The sequence below is a fragment of the Pollachius pollachius genome, assembly GCF_949987615.1.
Source record: "Pollachius pollachius genome assembly, chromosome: 14".
NCBI classification, from domain to species: Eukaryota; Metazoa; Chordata; class Actinopteri; order Gadiformes; family Gadidae; genus Pollachius; species Pollachius pollachius.
Genome location: NC_136947.1, coordinates 8,039,741 through 8,062,236, shown reverse-complemented (window position 1 = coordinate 8,062,236; position 22,496 = coordinate 8,039,741). Strand labels below are relative to the sequence as shown.

At 44.4% G+C, this 22,496-nt stretch overlaps 4 protein-coding genes across 6 annotated transcripts; 2 read left to right on the top strand and 2 right to left on the bottom strand.

The window, feature by feature from the left end:
* Positions 1 to 517: 517 nt before the first annotated feature.
* On the bottom strand, positions 518 to 5,230 carry snap47 (synaptosome associated protein 47). 2 transcript variants are annotated; one of them, XM_079750255.1, is made up of 5 exons: positions 5,014 to 5,230; positions 4,304 to 4,809; positions 3,213 to 3,715; positions 2,386 to 2,510; positions 518 to 1,049 (listed from the first exon to the last, which is right to left on the bottom strand). In XM_079750255.1, the coding sequence occupies exons 2-5, from the start codon at positions 4,801 to 4,803 to the stop codon at positions 903 to 905; spliced, it is 1,275 nt and encodes a 424-aa protein (XP_079606381.1). In that variant the 5' UTR covers positions 4,804 to 4,809; positions 5,014 to 5,230; the 3' UTR covers positions 518 to 902. The 2 variants fall into 2 exon arrangements, with proteins under 2 accessions (XP_079606381.1, XP_079606380.1); XM_079750254.1 differs by lacking the exon at positions 5,014 to 5,230 and having other exon boundaries at positions 4,304 to 4,889.
* Positions 5,231 to 5,264: 34 nt separating this feature from the next.
* jmjd4 (jumonji domain containing 4) lies at positions 5,265 to 7,767 on the top strand. Of its 2 annotated transcripts, XM_079750257.1 has the most exons (7): positions 5,293 to 5,355; positions 5,818 to 5,903; positions 6,038 to 6,203; positions 6,308 to 6,433; positions 6,532 to 6,799; positions 7,098 to 7,244; positions 7,346 to 7,767. In XM_079750257.1, exons 3-7 carry the CDS (start codon positions 6,103 to 6,105, stop codon positions 7,667 to 7,669), a joined length of 966 nt encoding a protein of 321 aa, XP_079606383.1. In that variant the 5' UTR covers positions 5,293 to 5,355; positions 5,818 to 5,903; positions 6,038 to 6,102; the 3' UTR covers positions 7,670 to 7,767. The 2 variants fall into 2 exon arrangements, with proteins under 2 accessions (XP_079606382.1, XP_079606383.1); XM_079750256.1 differs by having other exon boundaries at positions 5,265 to 5,903.
* Positions 7,768 to 7,893: 126 nt separating this feature from the next.
* Positions 7,894 to 10,278, bottom strand: iba57 (iron-sulfur cluster assembly factor IBA57). Its single transcript, XM_079751419.1, has 3 exons — positions 9,775 to 10,278; positions 8,744 to 9,078; positions 7,894 to 8,461 (listed from the first exon to the last, which is right to left on the bottom strand). The coding sequence occupies exons 1-3, from the start codon at positions 10,143 to 10,145 to the stop codon at positions 8,067 to 8,069; spliced, it is 1,101 nt and encodes a 366-aa protein (XP_079607545.1). The 5' UTR covers positions 10,146 to 10,278; the 3' UTR covers positions 7,894 to 8,066.
* Positions 10,279 to 19,591: 9,313 nt separating this feature from the next.
* On the top strand, positions 19,592 to 20,866 carry gjc2 (gap junction protein gamma 2; the record flags this gene model as incomplete). Its single annotated transcript, XM_079751150.1, has 1 exon — positions 19,592 to 20,866. One exon carries the CDS (start codon positions 19,592 to 19,594, stop codon positions 20,864 to 20,866), a length of 1,275 nt encoding a protein of 424 aa, XP_079607276.1.
* Between the last annotated feature and the right edge of the window lie 1,630 nt (positions 20,867 to 22,496).

The following is a 22,496-nucleotide window of genomic DNA, read 5'->3' as shown; positions in this document are numbered from 1 at the left end:
ATGCCGTAAAGTATTGTTTACTGTATGCTTCCATCACAACGCTATAATCTCAAGAAAACTTCTTGGTCCCCTCTTCCAACCCTCTGGAGCGTCAACAGACCAACACAGAGCCTCATGTGCAGTGCTTTTCTGAGCCAAAGGGGGCTGTTCTGTGTCGGGTTTGTTTTAAACTCCTAGGTCAAATTGTTGTAGACAGTGTTGCTGCAGCCTCGAGCTCTCTGTATTTTCAAGGGGAGTAGGCAGTCTGACACACCCTTTTTCTGGATAAGAGAAAAACAGAATGGAAAGCTCTGCAGGGTTTCTTTCACATTGCCAGAAGAATTTGTTTGCAGCTCCTAATGCATTGGGAGATTACTCCTTATCTGTGTTGGGGATAAGAGATTTTTTCATGTTACTAAAATGAGCAGACTCATTCAGAAAAAATAAAGTAAAAGACCAAAAAGTATTTGGATGACTCAATGAAGGAGACGATGCAGGTCGTTTGTGTTTCAAATTGGTTTAGATTACAGGTTTAGATTACAATCAATCACAGCTTGACAGGTTAAAACAAACAAGAGACGCTACGGAATGACAACATATTCGATACCCCACACATGCAAGTAATTTACAAATAATACAGATTTAAAATAACATTGTCTGCTCTTTGAGAACACCGTGAACGGAACATATTGCTCTACATAATATACAAGCAAAAGGAGAATTGCAACATTTCGTCCCGGGTAGCCTTTACAAGACTTAGATATAAATAAATAAAAACAGTCCTCATAAGGAAGAAGTAAAGTGGTGATATCAGGACATGCATCCGATGGTTCAGCAGCAGAGCAGACCGGGTCCTGGGGGACAGAAGGAGGGCATCCAGGACCTTTAGAGATGAGGCACTGGGGGGGGGGGGGGGGGGGGGGCTACAGCAGCTTCTTCATGCGACAGGTCTGCTTGTCCATAGTCAAGGTGGCCCGGTCGGTGGAGCTGTCGACGGCGGCCAGCACGTCGTCGTGGCGCTCCAGCTCCGTCTCCGCCTCCAGCGCCAGGGTCTTCAGCTGCATCAGCATCTAGGGCCACACACACGTGTGCAGAAACACACACACACACACACACACACACACACAATGATTTACACAATTGAATCAAACAATGATGCACAAATTGTCCCTAAGGTCCTAAGGGAAAAGGAGTTACAAGGCAATCCGCTCTACCTCCTGAGCTAAGCCGAGAAATCCAGAACAGAAAATACAGAGTCATTGAAAGCAAAGACGTGCTGGACACAAGTTTCTCGGAACTCACTGGAGTGAATGTAGTGGGGGGTAGGGGTGTTTGGTGAAACATTAAGATAACGTCCTCAAGGGTTCACTTAACAACTGGCTCTGTTGTCCACCGCAATCTTAACACGAGGTGAGAGTGAGGTGTTGTCCCACTGCGTCACATTAAGTCACTATTAGTGCTTTTTGAAGTCTCCAGGTTTGACCTTATCGGCGATACACAATACGCCATTGATAGGGAAACAATAGACCAGCAAAACTATGCGAATGACCCACTGCCAAGATTAATATGTTAGACAATAGATAATAGACTAAAACAATAGCAAACTCCACTAAGATTGTAATAAATAAATACAAATGTACACTGTTATAATATACAATTATTAGCTGCATACAAAGATATAAAGAGCAAACAAATACCTTATGGTGGATATTAGTTTTTATCGGACTACCCTATTGTATAGTCTATAATCTTGGCCTCAAAAAGTCCTGGCTACAACACTAATGAACTGTGTTGGCTATTTTTGCACCCGCTAATAATGTGCTCAATGAAAAATAGCATTCCAATTGGCACCGGTGTTTATGTCTGGTCATCACAAATTGCAGCGTAATATAGCATTGTATGGTTTTGAATGGAAAGACTTGAAACGGTCTGGCCAAACGACTGACCATGTCTCTTCCCCTCTCTTAAATCCAACACAGACTGTGGTTTCTCCAACTGCCTTTTAAAAACAGGAGGAAAATAAAGAAATAATGCTGCCAAATCGCAGTTTAGGAGAGACTTAACACGCATATCATATTCTTAACATCAACCTTTCATTTGTGTTTATTTTTTTTACATGGAATAGAGCATATTTTCCTGAAGCTTGTTGCAAGAACACCAGTTTTACGCCCTAAAAATACCCCCATTCGTCCAACAAATTAAAACAAATCACAGGATAGTTAACGGTAACGGTAGCCGCTGTTTGTTGCACAGCATGCTAATTCGCTGCATGTAGTCATAACATTTGTTCTAACACACCTGGCAACAGGAACACAGAACACTTCTCCATGTATCCACAGTGTGCGTCATATATTATCATCTAATGTGGGCAGCAGTGAGCCAGCGCACGGACCGATGGACCCTCACCTGTCGGAGCTCCCGGGCCTCGGCCTGGCTGACCGCTGGCTGGAGCACGTGCACCTGCAGCTGGGAGAGCTCCCCAGCTGGGACCTCCATGGGCACCTCAGTCTCCAGGCAGCCCTGCTGCAGGCCTGACATCGCCGGTGGAGGTGGAGAGGAAGGACACAAACAGCCCAAGTTATTGGGACGCGTTTTATCTTTATATTGCATTGTTGAAGGAGCACATGCTCAAGATTTGATTGCAAGTGACTGGATGCTGCTGTCATTGTGGTGCATATGACAATAAACCGTCGTGAATCTTGAATCGTTGCGTACAGTGAGACACAGGCCAATGGTTGATACACATCCGCATGTTACCCAAGGGCTGATACCCAAGGGCTGATAACCCAAGGGCTGAGGGTGAAGGGAAAAGGGGGCCTTCAAAGTCCCCCCCTAAATGTTACTGCAAGTATGATATTTTGGAGTTTATCATTTTTTGTTTCGGAAACATCTACAGCTTGTTACGGTTAGATTAATGTACATTGAAAAATTGACGCTTTCATCCAAAACAATTTACCCATGAGGCTGAAATTGATAACCAAAAAAACGGGTATTATTATTATTAGAGCGTAATAGTTACATCTCAAGAGTCCATTGAGTTTGTTTTCGACCATTTACATTCAGAGGCAGAAGCACGGGTCTTCACTGCCACCTTGTGGTCACATTTATAATTCCACATCACGTGATATTAACAATACTATGAGCGCGAGACAACGCGAGGCTCTTGGTAAATCAAAAAAAAAACAACGAGAAATGTCGAGAAATCTAGAAAAAAAAACCTTAATACATCTTACCTTCGGTCCACACGGAGCCCTCGGCGCCACAGGGAGACGCAGCAGGGGTGGACCTGAAGGCCGTGAACTCACTGGTGTACTCCACCTTCTGTTTGTACTGCATCTCCAACACAGCCAGCGCTTCGGGCATCTTTGCCGACAACAGGCGGTAGGCGACGTCCGGCTTGCCGATGAACCGCTGCCTCACGCTGATCTCGTACGGGTTGTGCGCCCTGATCTCGTCGACCTCCTTCCTCTCAAAGCGGTGCAGCAGCTGACAGCCGGTGTCGCGCAGCTCCAGCGACGACAGCATCACCACGAGGCAGCCCGGCTTCAGGTCCGACTCCCCGCCGCTGGACACCAGGGCGGGGATGCTGGCGATCACCTTGTTCTTCCCAGAGCCGCTGCCGGCGGCTGCGGTGGCGGCGGCTCTGGCTGCGTCTTCCGCCTTGGCTTCCTGCTGCGTCTTCCAGGGGGCTTTAGGAAAGGGCCACCAGGAGGGGGACTCCAGCTGGGATAGGCACCTGAGGACATGGCAGAGGTTGGAGGACATGAGTGGAAACACACCCCCACACACACTGGACAATGTGCAATTGTATTATATTGATTTCTTTTTATATCTAGCTCTGGATTCTTTGGATTTGAATTTTTTAATTATGCGCAATATTGCTCACTTTCTTTTGACTTTCATTGTCTGTCAACTGTTGGCAACTTGATACCTGAATTTCCCAAAGGGGATGAATCAAGTACCTAGAGTACTGACTTACTTACTTAGAAGTGAAGGGTTAGAACGGGTAATGCAATATTGTTTTTTGACTGTCTCTGATATATCAATGTTTTAGTATATGACAGTTACATTTACATTCCAGGCATTTGGCAAGCGCTTTTATGCAAAGCGACTAACAATAAGAAAATTTGTCGGAAGAAGGAGAAGCAATATATCGCCGTCGGTACATTAAGGATGTTGATAGAAACAAGTGCCAAGCACTAACAATTGTTAGGTAAACCCATGCCCCGTACACAACCAAGCTACGGTACATTTATTTTGAGAGAATTCTCTCAAAAAGTAAAGAACTAAAAAACAAACGATGTTAGAACAAATGAACGCATACTTGTCTGCTATGCCCAGGTCTGATTCGATCTTGTCCAGCCCCTGCATCATGTTGTCAAACTGCTCTCCCTGATGGTGGAGGACCATGCCTGTGTCCTCAAGTCTCCTCTGGGCACCGGCCACCAGGTGGATCAGCTCTCTGCCTTTGGTTCCCTGAGGCTCGGCCCCCTTGGTCTCATACGATGGGGACAATAGGCGCTCTCTCCAGAAATGCTCCAGGACGTTGTACACTACCACCCTGTTGGGCTTCAGGGAGCCGAACCAGTGCTTGACGTTCCCGTTTTCGAGCACAGTGAGAGTGCTGAAGATGAAGCTTGAGGACTCCATCTTGATCTGCATGATGTTGGAGAGGCGGAAGCTCGCCAACCTCTCCTTGGTCTGGTCGGAAGTGAAGCGCACCATGGTTTTGGTGATGGACAGGGCGCCGTTCTCCCATCTTTTATCGTGGCTGATGTAGTAGGACCCAGCCCAGCTGTGGATCGAACTGATGTCCCGGCTCATATTGGACTGTGTGGAAATGCAGGGGACCATTAAGTGGAGAAAGCGTTATTGTTACATTTGATACAATGGAACTATTGTCAGTCAGAGAGAGAGACAGAGAAAGACACAGACAGACAGACAGACAGACAGACAGACAGACACAGACAGACAGACAGACAGACAGACAGACAGACAGACAGATAGACAGACAGACAGATAGACAGAACCTACGTCGTTTACAGTGATAATCCACCCCGTGTGCGTTAATCCAGGGGCCAGCTTTCAGATGGGAGACGTGGTTTAAGTGCTTTGACTCAAAGGCAGACGTACAGCAGAACCGCCGTGTAGCATTATACTGTGACAGGAATCCGTACCCCGTTAGGTCGCTGCGCGGTGTGCGCGGTGTGTTCGTACTAAAGTGACATAACCACACCGAACCAAAACAGGGTTGTTTACTACGGAAGTGACGTCATTTACTCGTGCTGCACGATTTATCGTCCGGGTGGAAAGGGAGTGACGCCGAAAAGCAGTTCATGTCGTTGAATAATTCGTTTTTGTATGACTTTTCAAAACGTACATGTAACAGTAATTGTCTTTAATTCGTTTGTAGTGTTTTTACAAGGTGTTGTGTGGACTATTGATATTATACCGACACACACAACTGCAGCCAGTTGTCTTCATACTGGATGTCTTATCGACGCCCAGCTGTTGTCAGCAATACATATCATGTTTCGACTGTACCTTCATGGACACTAAAATGCACAATATGAGTGTGAAGACGTCCGATAAAGAATTGCAAATGTACATCTCGCAGTGTTAAATTGTTAAATGAAGCGTTCGCTGCTCTCCTAGAGGCTGGTTTGTCGTCATGGACAGGGATTCATATCATAACTGCTGCAGTCTGGTCAAAATACCCAGACAATCCTATGACCAGTTTTGGTCGTCACATTTCGTGGAATATATTGACAAGGAAATAAGCTATTCAACATTTTTCAAAAAGTACCTTCTTCCCAACCACCCATGTGTGTTTTCAAGAAGATTTACTGAGGACTGGAGGTGCAGGAAACAGTGGGTGACTGAAGAAGGAAAACCTAATTTCCAGACACTGCTACAAGAGTTTGGTATGAGGATAATCATACTGCTATGTATTTTCTGTCTAATACACAAATTATGAATCATGCATGAATGCTTCATTTTTTTGCTAAACCCAGTAATCAAATAACAAATCTGATCTACTTTCCTTTCTTTTTAACAGATGAGACCCCGGTCCCAGTTGCCAATTGTAATGCAAAGGAATACAATGCAAACCCTAAACTCACTATGCCTTTTAAAGAATTCATACACTACTGGAAAGAATATATTCAGAATGGCAACTCGTCACCGAAAGGATGTCTCTATCTGAAAGACTGGCACATGGCAAGGTCTTTCATTTGTAAATTCATAAAGTGTGTGTGTGTGTGTGTGTGTACACTTCCATGTGTTTCTTTCAAAGCTGTAATCTGGTTTAATGCTTTCTTTTTTTCAGGGACTTCCCGGAGCACAATGTCTACACAACTCCAGTGTTCTTTTCCTCTGACTGGTTGAATGAATATTGGAATACCATTGAAGTTGATGATTATCGTTTTGTCTACATGGGACCCAAAGGCTCATGGTACAATAAAGACCATTTAAGAAAGCCAAAGCATTACTATGTTCCAAACGTGTGCTTTTTTTAATGATTTATCATGTGTTTTGGTTCTTCCCTAATAGGACCCCTTTCCATGCTGATGTCTTCCGCTCATACAGTTGGTCTGCAAATATCTGTGGCAGAAAAAAATGGCTGCTTTACCCGCCGGGTCAGGAGGAGTTTTTAAAAGACACCCATGGCAACCTGGCCTACGATGTCACAGCAGCAGAGCTCCGAGACAAAGGCCTCTTTCCACAGTCTGACAAAGCCTGCCAACCTCTTGAAATTATTCAAGAGGCAGGTGAAATAATATTTGTTCCAAGTGGCTGGCACCACCAGGTTTATAATCTGGTAAGGAATTTTTTCTGTAAATATAACTGTGATTAGAAAATGGTTTTATTATATTGTGTAGAACAGTACCTGCACTATGTTACCTTTTTTCTCTGTTCATTCTTTGAAATAATTGTCTTAGTACAAAACCCCATACACCCATTCTTTTTTAATTTGCCATAAATAAATTCTTTGGAGGGACATTTATTTGCAAGAGCAATGGTTTCAAATAGATGGTTGTGAGTGTCAGCGAGTATTTCATTTTGAATTTAGTATATAGTAAAACTATTTTGATAATCTTGACTGTTCTGTTTGATAGGAAGACACCATCTCTATCAATCATAATTGGCTGAATGGCTGCAACATTGACATAATGTGGCAATTCCTTCAAAACGAGCTTTCTGCTGTCCAACGAGAAATCGAGGAATGGAGAGCTACCATGGACTCATGGCATCAGCATTGCCAGGTAATAAAATTGATAGTGTTGGATTTTATTTTGGTGGAATACGCCACTTCTGTCATACACCAAACTACTATGTTCACCGTTTTGCATCTTCTATCTTCCAGACCATCATGAAATCGTGCTCTGGTATCGATTACGGAGAGTTTGCATCCTTCCTGAAAATCATCGCTGAAAATCGCATCGCTTTCCTTAGTGCCTGCTCCTCGGCCAACACTGATTGTCCAAGGCATCTCTCAGAGACCCTAACTGCCCTAGGCTCTCATCACGCAGCGTTTGACCTGCAGCGTGTTGTTCATATCCTAGAGTGCCTCATCTGCAGCGAGGACTTTAAGAGACTGGATCACTCAACCCTGAATTTACAACCTGAAGTTCTTGTGCAGAAAATCAGAGAGACAATACACTCCACAAGAGGGCAGCATCTCCCTTAATAAGATGAGGGTTCACCCTTTGGATTTTTGAATGTCAAGCCCAGAATGTGTGTGCAAGTGTTGATACTACATTGTACATTAGACAATATTTAAGGTATTATCACACATTTGGTGTGGCATATTAGATATATAATTAATCACAAATGTCAGTTAATGTCTTGCACCTAATTATGTTGTTTAGAAATAAAATCCAACAGTAATTTTCGATGGTGTATTTATTAAACTGCTTTTTTTGTGTCAACTACACAGAGCTCAGGGGTAATGTAAATTTCAGACATAATACAAAAAAGGATAATATTCAACACCATTTCCATTGGTGGATCGCTGCAAATATAAGAGTTAAGTTAGGAAGATACATTGGCCTTACGTCCAATGCAGACAAAAGAAAAAAAAATCTTTACTTTAATTTCAAGTCTTGAGGCCACCATTCTGGCACTGAAGCCTCTAGATTCACAGAGGAACCGTCGGATGACTTCAGCGAAAGCACTTCTTTGGCATGAGCAAGACGAATCAGACTCAGCCCCAGCTCTCCCAGCCCGGCCCTGTGTTTCCCCGCAGCCTTGCCTGCTTGAGTTTGCAACGATGCCCCTTCAGCGACCCCCTGAGCCAGGGCAGAGGACAGGCGAACGGGCATCAGACGCTTGCGAACCACGCCAGTGTGATGGGTTCGGGCCGTCAGCTCCTGTCCGATGTAGCAGCCTTTACTGAAGCTTATCCCCTTCATGTACACCAGATTGGACTCCAGGGGGAGGGCTACTTCGGGAGGGAGATCTTTCACTCCCTCCGGGAGTCCTGTAAAAGTAACGCAAAAGACAAAAATGCTTGATGTCAAGTCACAAGGACAAGTGTATATTTAAATACGGAAATCATCTAATATAACCTGCACATACCTGTCACATTTCGTGGAGTGTATTGACAAGGAAATAAGCTGTTCCACATTTCTCAAAAAACACCTTCTACAAAACCACCCATGTATGTTATGAAGAAGATTTACTGAGGACTGGAGGTATAGGAAACAATGGGTGACTGAAGAAGGAAAATATACAGACATAATCGAACATGACCTGCACTTACCTATCGAGTAGCGATGTCTATGATACTCATCCATATCTCCTTGCTGACAAGATGCGATTATAGTCTGGGGGTCAACTTCATTGTCCAACACCAACCTCCACCCCATTGCTTCAGTTCTGGGGTCCGTCACGCATATAGGGGCTTTCTCCGGAGACAATATATCCGGTACTTCTGAGTTCTTTAGTCGCGGCAGTACTGCCCATAGAGAGAGGTCTACACAGGGGCTTATCTTCACCTTTCGGCGTATCTTATAGACTTTCAAGTGTCTCATGATTGAGTCTTTCATCGCACTGTCACATTCAAGGAGAATACTGCTCCCTGTTGCGTGTTTGAGACTGAAAGCAAGAAGACGTAAGATTAAATTAAGTTCAATTCAATTTTATTTGTAAAGCCCTTAATCACAGGTCCTAAAGGGCTTAACAAGCCATATATGTATGCCAAGAGGGTTTGAACCATGTACATATAACAGATTTTTAATTTTTGGCAGTATCGAGCGTATGTTGGAAAACGGTTCAAAGCTCAAACGTTTTGCTATTCCACCAATTCTTTATCACCTCTGCGTGAGCAATGAGACAAGGATGTCTTTTGTAAATTGTCACAAGAAATGGTTGTGCAAACAGCAGGATGCTGGTCAGCGAATAAACAATTCACACTTTGGGTAAGAAATTAAATGGTTACTTATATTACTATATTAACAAGCCATATACTTTTGCCAAGACGGTTTGAACCATGCACACATAACAGATTTAAAATTGTTGGCAGAAGGCAAAAATGGACAACTATTATGTATTCATTCAGGGAGGGATTAAGCACGCAGAGCCAGAATGACAAGCAGAATTCCAACATCTACAGTAACGTCACAGTAACTTACCTGTGTCACCAACCTCGGCACAAACAGTATGTCAGTACTTAACGAGTATTTAAGAGAACTACCCAAGCATAGACAGGTGTTGAGACGAGGCCTACCTGTACAACATTATGGCATTAACAAGGCCTACCTGTACAATATGATGTCATTGAACGAGGCCTACCTGTACAGTATGATGTCATACAGAGTCCTCCCCTGGACGTTGAGCATGTGTGAGTACACAGCCCTCTGCCCGGGCTCGGCCAGCAGCCCGGTGTCGTTGGTGATGATCCCCTGGAGGAAGGAGCTGGTGTCCTGTCCCTCCAGACTCAACAGAGTCCTGTGAGGGAGGCTGTAACATACGTAGTTCAACTGATCCCTCGCTCCGTCCGCGACATGACTGCTGTGACTCCTCTTAGGGAGCAGGGCTGCTTTGGGGACAGGGGTGAGGACCGCATACCGGTGTGGATCTGCGTCACTCGGTGAAGGACGGAGCAAAACACCGGGGAACCCTCTGGGTCTCAGCGCCGCTCTGGCCCGGAACAACGTGCCCATATTGGTCTGTGTGTGTGTTTAGAAAGCGAAAACTAAGCTTATATTGTTATTATTCTGATGTGTTCTTAAACCGCATTACCGTTGAGGCGACGCGGTTACATCAGATAGGGCACAGCAAATGACTTCTTCAACGGGGCGCGCCATTTTGACTCCCAGAAGGCACCGCACGATAACATTAGGCCACGTGACTCTGTGGGTTCGTGACGAGAGAGAGTGGACCCACGACGCTCGTTGATTCATGATCGAGAATGATGCGCATGCGCAATTTAAAAAGGGTCAGTAGATGGATATTATCGGACCCTGTAGTTGAGGACAGACCCTGAGTGGCCCATAAGCATTGAACTATTTTTTTAAAAGAAAAAGCCTATAGGTAAAGCCTATTAATAATAAAATATATTTGTAGTATGATGATAGTATCATTGCAGTGTGAATGTAATGAACAACAAAAGTAACTGTTAATAAGCTATGTGGAACGGGTTAACCGAGGAATTGTTAGTGCTTGGCACTTTCTATGAACATCCTTACTGTTCCGTCAGCGATATATTGTTGTTTCTCTTACTTCTGACAAATGTACTTAATTGTAAGTAGCTTTGGATAAATTCTGCTCAATGCCCTAAATGCAAATGTAAAGTTTATTCTTATTTCTGCATGAACTAATGCTAATGAATGGTTAATTCATGTACCCTTATTTTGGAAATGTCACAGATATTAATTATAATTGGTTGCAGTGGACAATTACTTTTGCCTGTTTGACTAGGATTTAGATATCATTAAACGTCCTTTGTGTCATCTCTTGGTATAGTGGATGTGAGTCTAATTTGGCATCTGGCGGGTTTTAAAGTTATATTTCAAGCTACTGTTGTACGGGACCATTAAATGTAATGTTGTTGTTCCAATTGGAAATTATATTTCCACTCCTAGTCTCACAATTGTGTAATTGTGTGTTCAGAATTAATAATGTACAGTGGAGGTGTTATTGCTGGCATATCATCTCACAAACCGATAACAGATTGTGCCAATGGACCTTGGAGCATTCACAAAGCGAGGGCCAGGAGAATCCCCTTTAGATAATGGTATCATGCCCTGGTCGGGCCTGGGTTAGAGTGCTGCAGGGACACAGGGTATCGCTCTCAGAGAGGATGAATCATGGAAGCATAGCCAAGTCACTGCCGTAGTGGTGTGTGCGAATGAATGGGGACTGTAGCCATCAGAAGACATCCCGTATGATACAAATAGTAGCGCCTTGCACATGAAGGCCAGGAAGGCGAGCCAGAGAACAATAGGAGCTATTGGGGAGAAAGCCAGGCTCCTATAGGAGTCTGGTTCTGTACTTGGTGGTGAGGGGGTTTTGAAGAAAAAAGAGCCATTGTCTCTCTCTCTCTCTCTCTCTCTCTCTCTCTCTCTCTCTCCCTCTCTCTCGTCCTGCTTCCTGCCAACCCTGAGCAATGGTACCATGCCTCAGGATGGCAGCCCAAGGATGTTCCTATGTGAAGCCTTGAGACCCTCCAGCACACCACCGACCACATGGACAGGTAGGTGCAGCCTTCACCAGGTCACCATGACACCTGGATTCTGATACATTTACATTTAGGGCATTTAGCGGACGCTTTTATCCAAAGCGACTTACAATGACTACATTTGTACATTTGATATCTGGGATAAGTCGCTACACAATACTAAGTACTTTTTTTAAAGTGCAAGGACTACAACATACACATATGGGACAAGTATGGGACTTGGTAAACTCTAACAAGTGAGTCTTGAGTTTTTTGCCGAAGCTGGTGAGCGCGACTGATTGAAACGTGCTTTCAGAGTGCAGGTTTGTAATTATTGACATTGGTTTCTGGTAGATCGAGCGTATGTTGGAAAAGGGTTCAAAGCTATTGTGAGAGTTCCTTGTAATTCAATTAGATGGTGGATATTTTATTTGTGAACTCAATAAAGGTGTGGACAAACGTTTTCCTATTCCACCAATACTTTATCACCTCTGCGTGAGCAATGAGACGAGGATGTCTTTTGTAAATTGTCACAACAAATGGTCGTGCAAACAGCAGTATGCTGGTCAGAGAATGAACAATTCACACTTTTGGTAAAAAATTAAATGGTTTTATAAGTTACTAATTTACTATATTAACAAGCCATATATGTATGCCAAGAGGGTTTGAACCATGTGCAAATAACAGATTTTAAATTGTTGGCAGTAGGCAAAAATGGACAATTATTATCTATTCATTCAGTGAGAGATTAAGCACGCAAAGCCAGAATGAACAATGAACAATTAATCAAATTCAAAGGTCACACCGAGTGTATTTGGTTCTCGGCGGCTGCGATTGTGAACTGCCCAAGCATAGACAGGTGATGAAACAAGGCCTACCTGTACAGTATTATGGCATTAAACAAGGCCTACCTGTACAATATGATGTCATTGAACGAGGCCTACCTGTAAAATATGATGTCATTAAACAATTCACACTTTTGGTAAGAAATTAAATGGTTTTATAAGTTACTAATATTACTCAGATTACTCTTGTTATTTAGAAGTGAGTTACAATATTTGCTCCACCATACGGTGGCGGTAGAGAGTTGTCGGGCAGGGAGCATCAATCTATAAGGTTGGTTTCCTATATTTTATATATTTAAAGTCTATTGTCCCTTATTTTGTTTATGACGTGTGAGCAACCAGAGCTTTATATTGTATTATTACTCTCTTATTCTATTATTTCTCTAGTTGTAGCCTTTTCACAACCAATAATAATGTTGTCTGTTAATAATTACTTAAAATCATTAAGCTATTTGAGTTAATGATAATTAATGCATTCATAAATAAATATACTAACTCTGTCATTACAAAGACATTTGTGTGTAGTTTTTTCTTTCCCAGTCCCAAGATTGAATACCACAAAAAATGTATGAGCATGAGTAGCATTAGCGAGAATCCTACATGACCACAGTACGACTATGAACTGTATACAGTATGTATTCACACAAAAGTAATTATGGAAAATCATCTATAAATACATACAGTAAACATCATGATAACTTGTTCACAGGTTCAAAAAGAAGTCAGTCTAGCTGTTGACCAACATGAGCTCATGAACAATAAATCAAATTCAAAAGTCACACCGAGTGTATTGGGTTTACTGCAGCTGCGCTGTCGAGAGTGCGTTCGCACCGCGCGGAGGGGAATAGGGTCCGAGGCATCTGGAAGGAGAAGCCAAGGCAAGGCGGATTTCTCTGGAATTTAGAGTGACCCTGACTAGGTCTACTGCTCCTTTGGGCTGGCCCCAGTTCTCCAACTGACATAGCCAGTTATGACAAGATAAAGTCAAGGACTTAGACTGCAGCTCTCCAAGCAGTGCTTTGTTGTTTTGTTTATTGGGCAATTGAGTACAATATATAATACTGGTGCAAAGGAAGGCTCTCTCTCTCTCTCTCTCTCTCTCTCTCTCTCTCTCTCTCTCTCTCTCTCTCTCCATCCATCTATCCATCTAAGTATTGTCTGTCGTTCTGCCTTTCAATCAGTATACTCCGTCTGTGTGTCAATCAGCTTTATTCGTCCGTCCTATCTGTCAATCTGTTTCGTCTGACTAATGTTTCTGTCTGTCTGTCTTTGAAACCGTTTTACTGTCTGTTTTATATGCTTGTCTGTTTGTATGTCGTCCTATACTAAGAATGACCAATGCACTGTTTATGACTTGAATCATAAAAGCGTATATGTTGCATATGGAGAGCACAGAGATTCAGACGGAAAACATTCTCGAGAAAACACCATCTGCAAAATGTGTGCATAAAATACAGAAATGATTTGACCAAAACCAAGGAACTTTGGTTTTTTTCTGAAAGATTTTACCGAATCCAATGTGAACACGTTTTTTTTGGTCTGGACTTCATCCAGTCGTGTCTGTGCTGAAAACATTAGCCTTCATTTGAGAGTTGACCTGGCAGTACTGTATGCAGACACTTTATCCCCCCCTCTTCACACGGGCACGATGGTAACATACACTACACAATCGAGTCCATGCTGTTTGGCTCACTGGTTGGAAGTTGTTCTGAGGGTAAAATGTTGACATCCTCCTCAGGTCTACTCCTCCTCCTCCTCCTCCTCCTCCTCCTCCTCCTCCTCCTCCTCTCAGTCGCTTCAGTGGAGTTCCAGCCTTAGTGGAACTGGCACGGGACGCACGCGCCCAGGGGGTAGGATAGGACTAGGGCTGCGAAACAAAAAATAAATAATAAAATGAAAATGAACAAATGAGATGGGACTGCCAACACTCTCAGGCTGCCTATAGGACAGCCCTCTGCCGCCTGTTGATGAGAGCTGCTTGGTGATAGCGGCGGTTGAGTGTGTGTGTCTGTTTGAGTGAGTGTGTGTGTGAGTTAGTGTATGTGTGATGTTGTGTGAGTGTGTGCGTGAGAGTTTATGTGTGTGTATGTATGCATGTGTGTGTGTATGTCTGCGTAAGTGTGTGTGTGTTTGTGTGTGTGTGCGTGCGTGAGAGCGTATTTGTGTATGTGTGCGTGTGAATGTGTGTGTGTGTATGTGGAGTGGTGGTGGAGAAGTGACGAAAGAGCCTAGCACCAAGTTCCATGTTTTTTAATTTGTTTTTTACTGTGGTGTCAGCCGGTCTCGCTCTAACGTCACATGATCCAGCTCGATCTTCCGTTACATAAACGCGTGGGCTCTCTTGCACCGCAGTCAGCCTGCCTTTCAACTTTGTTAAACAGTTCATGAATTGAAAAGGGGAGATTGAAATGGGTGGCGTATTTAACGGTGAATGACAATGCAAATACTGTTATGCGTTTTAGTATACTTTACATTTCTTTATGACAAATTCCAGTTCTCCTCACCTGAGAACTGGACCTCTGGAATATAAATCCTCCATATGTTGATGTACGCAGAAAGTAATTGGTAATTATTATTACACAAAATTGGTACTATTTTTATTGTATGTTTTATGTATAAGCTCACCAAGCTTCTCCACAGGCAGAGGCATGAAGGCCCAAAGCTGTGTGGCTTCAATTGCCTTCTGAAAATCTCTCATATATCATCAGCATAATTGCCTAAGTCATATATACCTAATTTTGATATGTAACCTAACTCTACTCTCCTCATTTTTATGATTCACTAATAATCACAATCTGCCTATAAGTCCTCTAATTTGACATTTTTGACGCTAAACACAACATCTACCTTAAAGCAATAAAGCTACGAGGCTAACGATTATCTAGTCTCCTTTCAAACTGCCAATTGGTCTTTTCCTTCCTGACGATTTAAATGAAAACACAACGCTAGTCCGCGTGAATGACAACAAACGTTTCGCAAACCGACTTGACAAAAACACGTGCCAACCCTGTCCCTTAGGACAAGCACATGTCCAGTGCGGCCCCCTCCCCCCCCAAACACTGCAGTCAGTCCAGCAGCATCCCCTCTCTGCCTATGCCGCACCCCGGGGTGCCTGCGATACGCCACATCTCTTCAGTCAGACGGAGGGGGAGGCTGGGAGGCTCCCAGGCCTCCCGGGGCCCTCAGAGGCCCAGCTGGCTCTGTTCTCGGCAGACCCACAGAGCTCAGAGCTCGGTCCACACAATCTCATCACACAGGATGAGTTTGCAAAAAGCGCAGGCTTCTTTGAGAACGACTCCTCTTATGCCCGTAAGATGGAAAGACTATTAATTTGTAAAAACGAATTTCAGTTTTCTTACGGTTTGTCGTGTAGGCTACCTCCGAATTAAGTTAATCGAGCAGGGACAAATGCATTGTACATTGTTTCATATAAAGTATAAAATAGATGCCATGCATACAGGACATACACAACGTGGTGAATGGAATCAATTATTTGTATAACATGGTAGGCAAATGGGAATTAATAAATGCAGACGAACACAATACATTAGGATTGGGCGGGTAAATAAATTGGCAATTGAGAACATATAGCATAATAAGCTTAACAGGAGCCACCACGCTATGGGGAAATGTTATCGAAAGTCTAGTGAAAATAACATTGTGATAACATGCTGGTGTACCAACGGCCAGATACCGTTGTAACAATGACCAGACAAATTGCATTAATATTAGACAGACTCCAAACCAGTTATGTGTTGCCTATTTAAAACTCTTGGGGGTTAAATTCCTTCCCAGTCTTTGGTGCAATATCAAATAAACTTGATGAGGGAAGTCCTCTTGTTTAAATCATATTTATTTTGTATTCTTAACTGACGTTAACGTTTTACTTGCGATGAACTTAGGATTCAGTGTCTGATCATACCTACGACGCATCTATCCTCCCCCATAATTTTTTCTATTTCCCTGTAGCTGTGGACGTTGCTAAGTGAAAAAAACGTAATAAAGAAACAGCGAAGGAACGCGATTGTCCCTCATGCGTTCCAAGGGGTTTAGGTGAAAGCTTTGCAGTATAAACACCAAGTCGGAACACAGGAAGAAGTGGTGCGCGGAGAGCAACCTGTCCACCGCACCGATCTCTGGCCGTTCGCCTGGCGAGAAGCTCTAAATATTATGACACTGGATATGACTAAGCATACCTGCTGGATACATTCTGGCGGATTTGCACTGCGGCAAGGTGGCTTATGTCTGTGTGACAATGCTGTCCTCAACCCCCCCCCCCCCCCCCCCCCCCCCCCCCCCCCCCCTCCCCCGGGGCCTAACCCTTTCATCAAACGGATGTGTGTATGTGTGTGTGAAGGAGAGAGAGAGAGAGAGAGAGAGAGAGAGAGAGAGAGAGAGAGAGAGAGAGAGATTATATAAAGATAGATTGCCAGTTTAATCTGTATACACATTTTATTTTACTCTCAATCTATTCATATTTATTTTGAATTAGTGACCACTATTGTTAGACGCCAGTTCCATATTACTTTGTGTGTTTGTGGTTCTGTGGGAAATATGTCATAGCAAAAGACGAGAGAGTAGATAGTTAGGAAAAAGAGAGAGAGAGAGAGAGAGAGAGAGAGAGTGAGACAGAGAGAGAGAGAGAGAGAGAGTGAGACAGAGAGAGAGAGAGAGTGAGACAGAGATAGAGAGAGAGAGAGAGTGAGACAGAGAGAGAGAGAGAGTTAGACAGAGAGAGAGAGAGAGAGAGAGAGAGAGTGAGACAGAGAGAGAGAACCTTATTATCTGTGTAACAAGCATTACATTGCACATGAGAGCGGATGTAAGCGGGGGGTGGGGGGGGGGGGTTGCTTTGATGGAATAAACAAACACTGGCCATGGTGTTCATTTTTTAATCTGCAGTGCGAGATCCTCAAGAAGTTTGACCTCTCGTGTGAGGGTCAGCGCCCCTCGCCCCCCACTCCTCCCGTCCCTCTCGTTTTCATACATCCTTCTGAGGGGCTGGCGTACTGGGAGCCAGTCATGACTCATAACGCGAGGGTCTCCACTGAGCAAACAAGGCTTACAATGAAGCCAAGGAAATGCCTCATCTAAATTGCTTTGATTCTTTTACTTTGTTTTGCTGCTAGTGAGCAGTTAGGCTGGTGGGGCGCAGCGGAATTTGGTCTAATCCTCGGCGGTTCAGAGGATGCAAGAGATGTCTAGGGTGCTCAGAGGAGATATGGGAGAGAATCGATGCTGGGGAAGCCTGTGCAACTTTATCAGGTGGGTTTCTCTCAGACGCGGACGCAGGTTTTGCTGTGGTTCATGATTGCATCGTTACTCCTTGGATTATTTAGTTAACATTACGAAAAATATTAGGTTCATGTAATGCAAGATGGAGAGTCAGTAGTAAAACTAAATTTAGGGAAATATCGATATATATATGTAAGAGCTTATGGCAGTTTTAATTAATAACCTGTTGTAGTAATTATGACTTTATGTTTACTATGGGTTTTATTACGTCTAAAATGACAATTTCCACTTAAATTGCATATTTTGAAATATACTCCTTAATTATAAACCTTTATGTGTTTGTAAACAGCAGTTATTACTAATTCACCTTTTGAAGGTTCAGAGAAATGTTTGAGGCAAAGGTGTTGTGAGAGAATGTATTACGGATACCGATATCTCAGCTCATCTCCCCAACTGTACATACTGTACTTTCCAAACTTCTTCATGAGGGACTCAGGTATTCAGGGTGTCATCCCGGGGGCAGATATGGGGCAGATATGACTCGCTCTCCCTCCCCCCCCCCCACACACACACACACACACACACACAGACACACACACCACCCCTCCATCTGTCATGCGCGTGGCTGTGACAGCTCACCAGTGTCACCCGTGATTGGCCCTGAAGGGTAGGGGTCGGGGGAGCTGGTGGGGGGTGGGGGTTGACAGAGGCAGAGGCAGAGCGATACGTCCGTCCTGTTTGCTCATGACATCGGACATAGTCGCGCGTGCGAAGCCCACATGCCAGCGACTGCTGTTGCTGCCCTGGTGGTGGTGGTGGTGGTGGTGGTGGTGGTGGTGGTGGTGATGATGGTGATGCGATCGGCCCATGAGCTCATGGGCCGATCGCTTGTGTGCGTTGTACTGTAGGAGCTGCTCGTGTCGTACTGTAGATACTGTCATGCCGTAGCCGCTCGCGTCATACTGTGTACATTGTCGTGCCGTAGACTCTGTGGCATGGAAATGTATGACACGAAGGGCCTCATTCCAAACATTAGCTTCACATACTCGATGTGTAGGGTACAAATAGAGTGCAAATACTCGTTGTATTTGCAGATAATGTGAGTCAGGTTCAGCTTGCATGATAAGGAAGGGTGCTTCATTGTACTGCTCCTTAATATAAGTTAAATCGATAAATGAGATGGTACATTGTAAGGTTTATGGCAACATTAGGTTAGGAATTTAGGATGTTGTACTTACTCTAAGTTAATCTAAATTTCAAGAATCCCTATAATTATTTCCAATCATTATTATGCTTGTTTATTATACTGACTACAAATGTGGAATTTGTTTTGCTATCTATGTATCTAAGTGTCCGTCCATCTATCTGCAGGCTGTCACTCTGATGAACCCTTAAACAGGTCAAACAGTGTCAGTCATCCCTGTGCAATAAACACTAAACATCAGATGTACATCCAAATTCAAAATGATATATCATGGCGTTCAAACAGTTATTTACATTTCATCATCAATCTAAGTTTTAAACATAATAATACATAATCATAACACATTTATGCCAGCAGCTTTGCAGTCTGCACCCTTGCAATAAACTTCATTGTTGTTTATATATATAAATGTATATATATATATCTATATATCTATATATAGATATATATATATATAGATATATATGATATCTGTGCATAGTAGTAACATTTTGACATTTGTTCAGCTTCATTGTCCTTGTTTAGTCGTATGTACTTTGTACAAACCTCTTTTGTGTTCAGTCCCGTCAATAACGCACATTATCCTTTCATCTCCACAGCTTGTAGTTGAAAAGACCCCCGACTCCCACCCCCACCCCGACCCCACCCCTCACCGCGACCCTCACCATGAGCTGGAGCTTCCTCACGCGGCTGCTGGAGGAGATCCACAACCACTCCACCTTCGTGGGCAAGGTGTGGCTGACGGTGCTCATCATCTTCCGCATCGTGCTGACGGCGGTAGGCGGCGAGTCCATCTACTCGGACGAGCAGACCAAGTTCACCTGCAACACCAAGCAGCCCGGCTGCGACAACGTGTGCTACGATGCCTTCGCGCCGCTCTCCCACGTCCGCTTCTGGGTCTTCCAGATCATCATGATCTCCACGCCATCCGTCATGTACCTGGGCTACGCCATCCACAAGATCGCCCGCAGCTCCGAGGACGAGCGCAAGAGGAGCCGTCACCACGGCCGCCTCCGCAGGAAGCCCCCGCCGCACACCCGGTGGCGGGAGAGCCGGCGGCTGGATGAGGCGCTGGAGGAGGAGTTGGACGTCGACGACGGCGAGCCCATGCTGTACGACGACGCCCTGGACGCGCCGGACGCCAGGCCAGAGCCGGCGGTGGCCAGCGGCGGAGGTCCGCAGAAGCATGACGGGCGCCGGAGGATCGTGCAGGAGGGCCTCATGAGGATCTACGTCCTGCAGCTCATGTCCCGGGCCATCTTCGAGATCAGCTTCCTGGCGGGTCAGTACCTGCTGTACGGGTTCCGCGTCAGCCCGTCGTACGAGTGTGACCGGCTGCCCTGCCCGCACCGTGTGGACTGCTTCATCTCCAGGCCCACGGAGAAGACCATCTTCCTGCTCATCATGTACGTGGTGAGCTGCCTGTGTCTGCTGCTCAACGTGTGCGAGATGTTCCACCTGGGCATCGGAACGTTCCGGGACACCCTCCGCCAGAAGAGGGACCGCGGCCGGCGGACGTCCTACGGCTACCCCTTCTCCCGGAACATCCCGTCGTCCCCGCCCGGGTACAACCTGGTGGTGAAGTCGGACAAACCGCTCCACAGGATCCCCAACAGCCTGATCACGCACGAGCAGAACATGGCCAACGTGGCCCAGGAGCAGCAGTGCACCAGCCCGGATGAGAACATCCCCTCCGATCTGGCCAGCCTCCACCGCCACCTACGGGTGGCCCAGGAGCAGCTGGACATGGCCTTCCAGACATACAGCTCCAAGAACGACAACCAGCCCCCCTCCAGGACCAGCAGCCCCATGTCCGGGGGCACCATGGCCGAGCAGAACCGGGTCAACACGGTTCAGGAGAAGCAGGGAGCCCGGCCGAAGTCAGCCACGGAGAGAGCGGGGACCCTTTTAAAAAATGGGAAGACTTCTGTGTGGATTTAAGGATGTCAACCTTGAAAATCAAAGGCGGAGCCTTTAGCAAACCCCAAGGACATTGCAGGACAACGAGTCTGACTTGAACCGCACAAGAGCACAAACACTTTGTTGACACAGCTCGGACAGGTCTCACTGCTCTAACGCAGTGATCGCCAAATGTGGATTCTTTGTTTAAAACAAGGTGATATGTCTTATATGACCTCCTCATAGTAATCAATGCCATTTTGTCACAGTTACTAAAATAAGACCAGGATCTAGAGAAAACAAGTATAAAAAAACAATGTTTTTGCAAGTCTCTGCTAATGAGTTGGTGAAAGTTTTTCTCTGCTCCGAACTCAAACTGCGACCTCTTGGTGGAGTCATGTCGAAGGGACCACAGTGGCGGGGTGTGTGTGTGGATGTGTTGTGTGTGTGTGTGTGTGTGTGTGTGTGTGTGTGTGTGTGTGTGTGTGTGTGTGTGTGTGTGTGTGTGTGCAGAGCGCCGTCTGGTGGAGGTTAATTTTGATGTCTGTGTATGAGAGAGGGTTAAAGGAGACATATTATACCACCAGGTGTAAGTGTGATTAGCCTTACAAGCCCTTTCGAAAATCTGCCCCATATGTCATCACTAGTGGGCGTGTCCACCTAGATCTGTGCACACATGGTAGTAAAATACGTCTCCTTTGAGCTTCTCGTACAGTTAAAGTTTGACGTCACTGAGTGCACCACATTTCAAATGCAACAGCTTAGATAAAGGATCACGTATTTGGCGTGGGTCGTGACTCGTCATCACGTCCCTTCTCTTTCCTACCTTTAGCGATACGCTTTACTAACTGCTATAATTAAACATCTCTTATTCTAACAAAGGATATATATATATATATGTGCATAATGATTAATATTGCTATTACTTACGGAAACTGGACTTATTTGAAAAAACATTGCATTAAGAGCTGGCTCTTTTAAAGAGATTGAGGGCTGAATGGGAGTATGTTGAAACAGTGAAGGAAACTATAGTTAAACACTGAAAAATTATTGCTTTACGGGTGCATTCTAGTCGAAGCAGAGTTGAGGGGACGAATAAAATGGATTACATTGTTTGTTTTTTATATGCATGTGTTTTATTTGAATACAAAAGCAAAACATCCATCATACTATGTACGGTTGATGTGTACTACTATGCATAACCTTAGTATGGAAAACATTTTTTGACAACTATGGCAATAAGGGTATTCTATAAGAGCCTTCTCACAATAAAATAAATGAAAGGGCAACTAAAACCTTCAGTGTGTCAAAAAACATCTGAAAATATTTTAATTGTGGTGGCAAAGGTAAGTATGTAGTGTTGAAAATGTAAGTTAGTTTCTGTTCAAAAGATGCATGCTTTACAAGGTAGCATAATCAATACACATGTGTTATGTCTTATAGATGAAAGTGTTGCTTTGTTATTAAATCGGTGTATAGTGGTTTGACCATAACTCTACACACTGCCTTCACCATGAAGATACTATAAAGTGCCTACAGATCTTAAGAGGTTGTTCAAGTGTTTATTAATGGAAAATAAACGTATTTGAACACTCTGAACTGCTGCTTCGATGGCATGCCTCCTGTTTTCACTTTTTCTGTTTGCTTTGCTCTGTTTAACTCCTTCAACTAA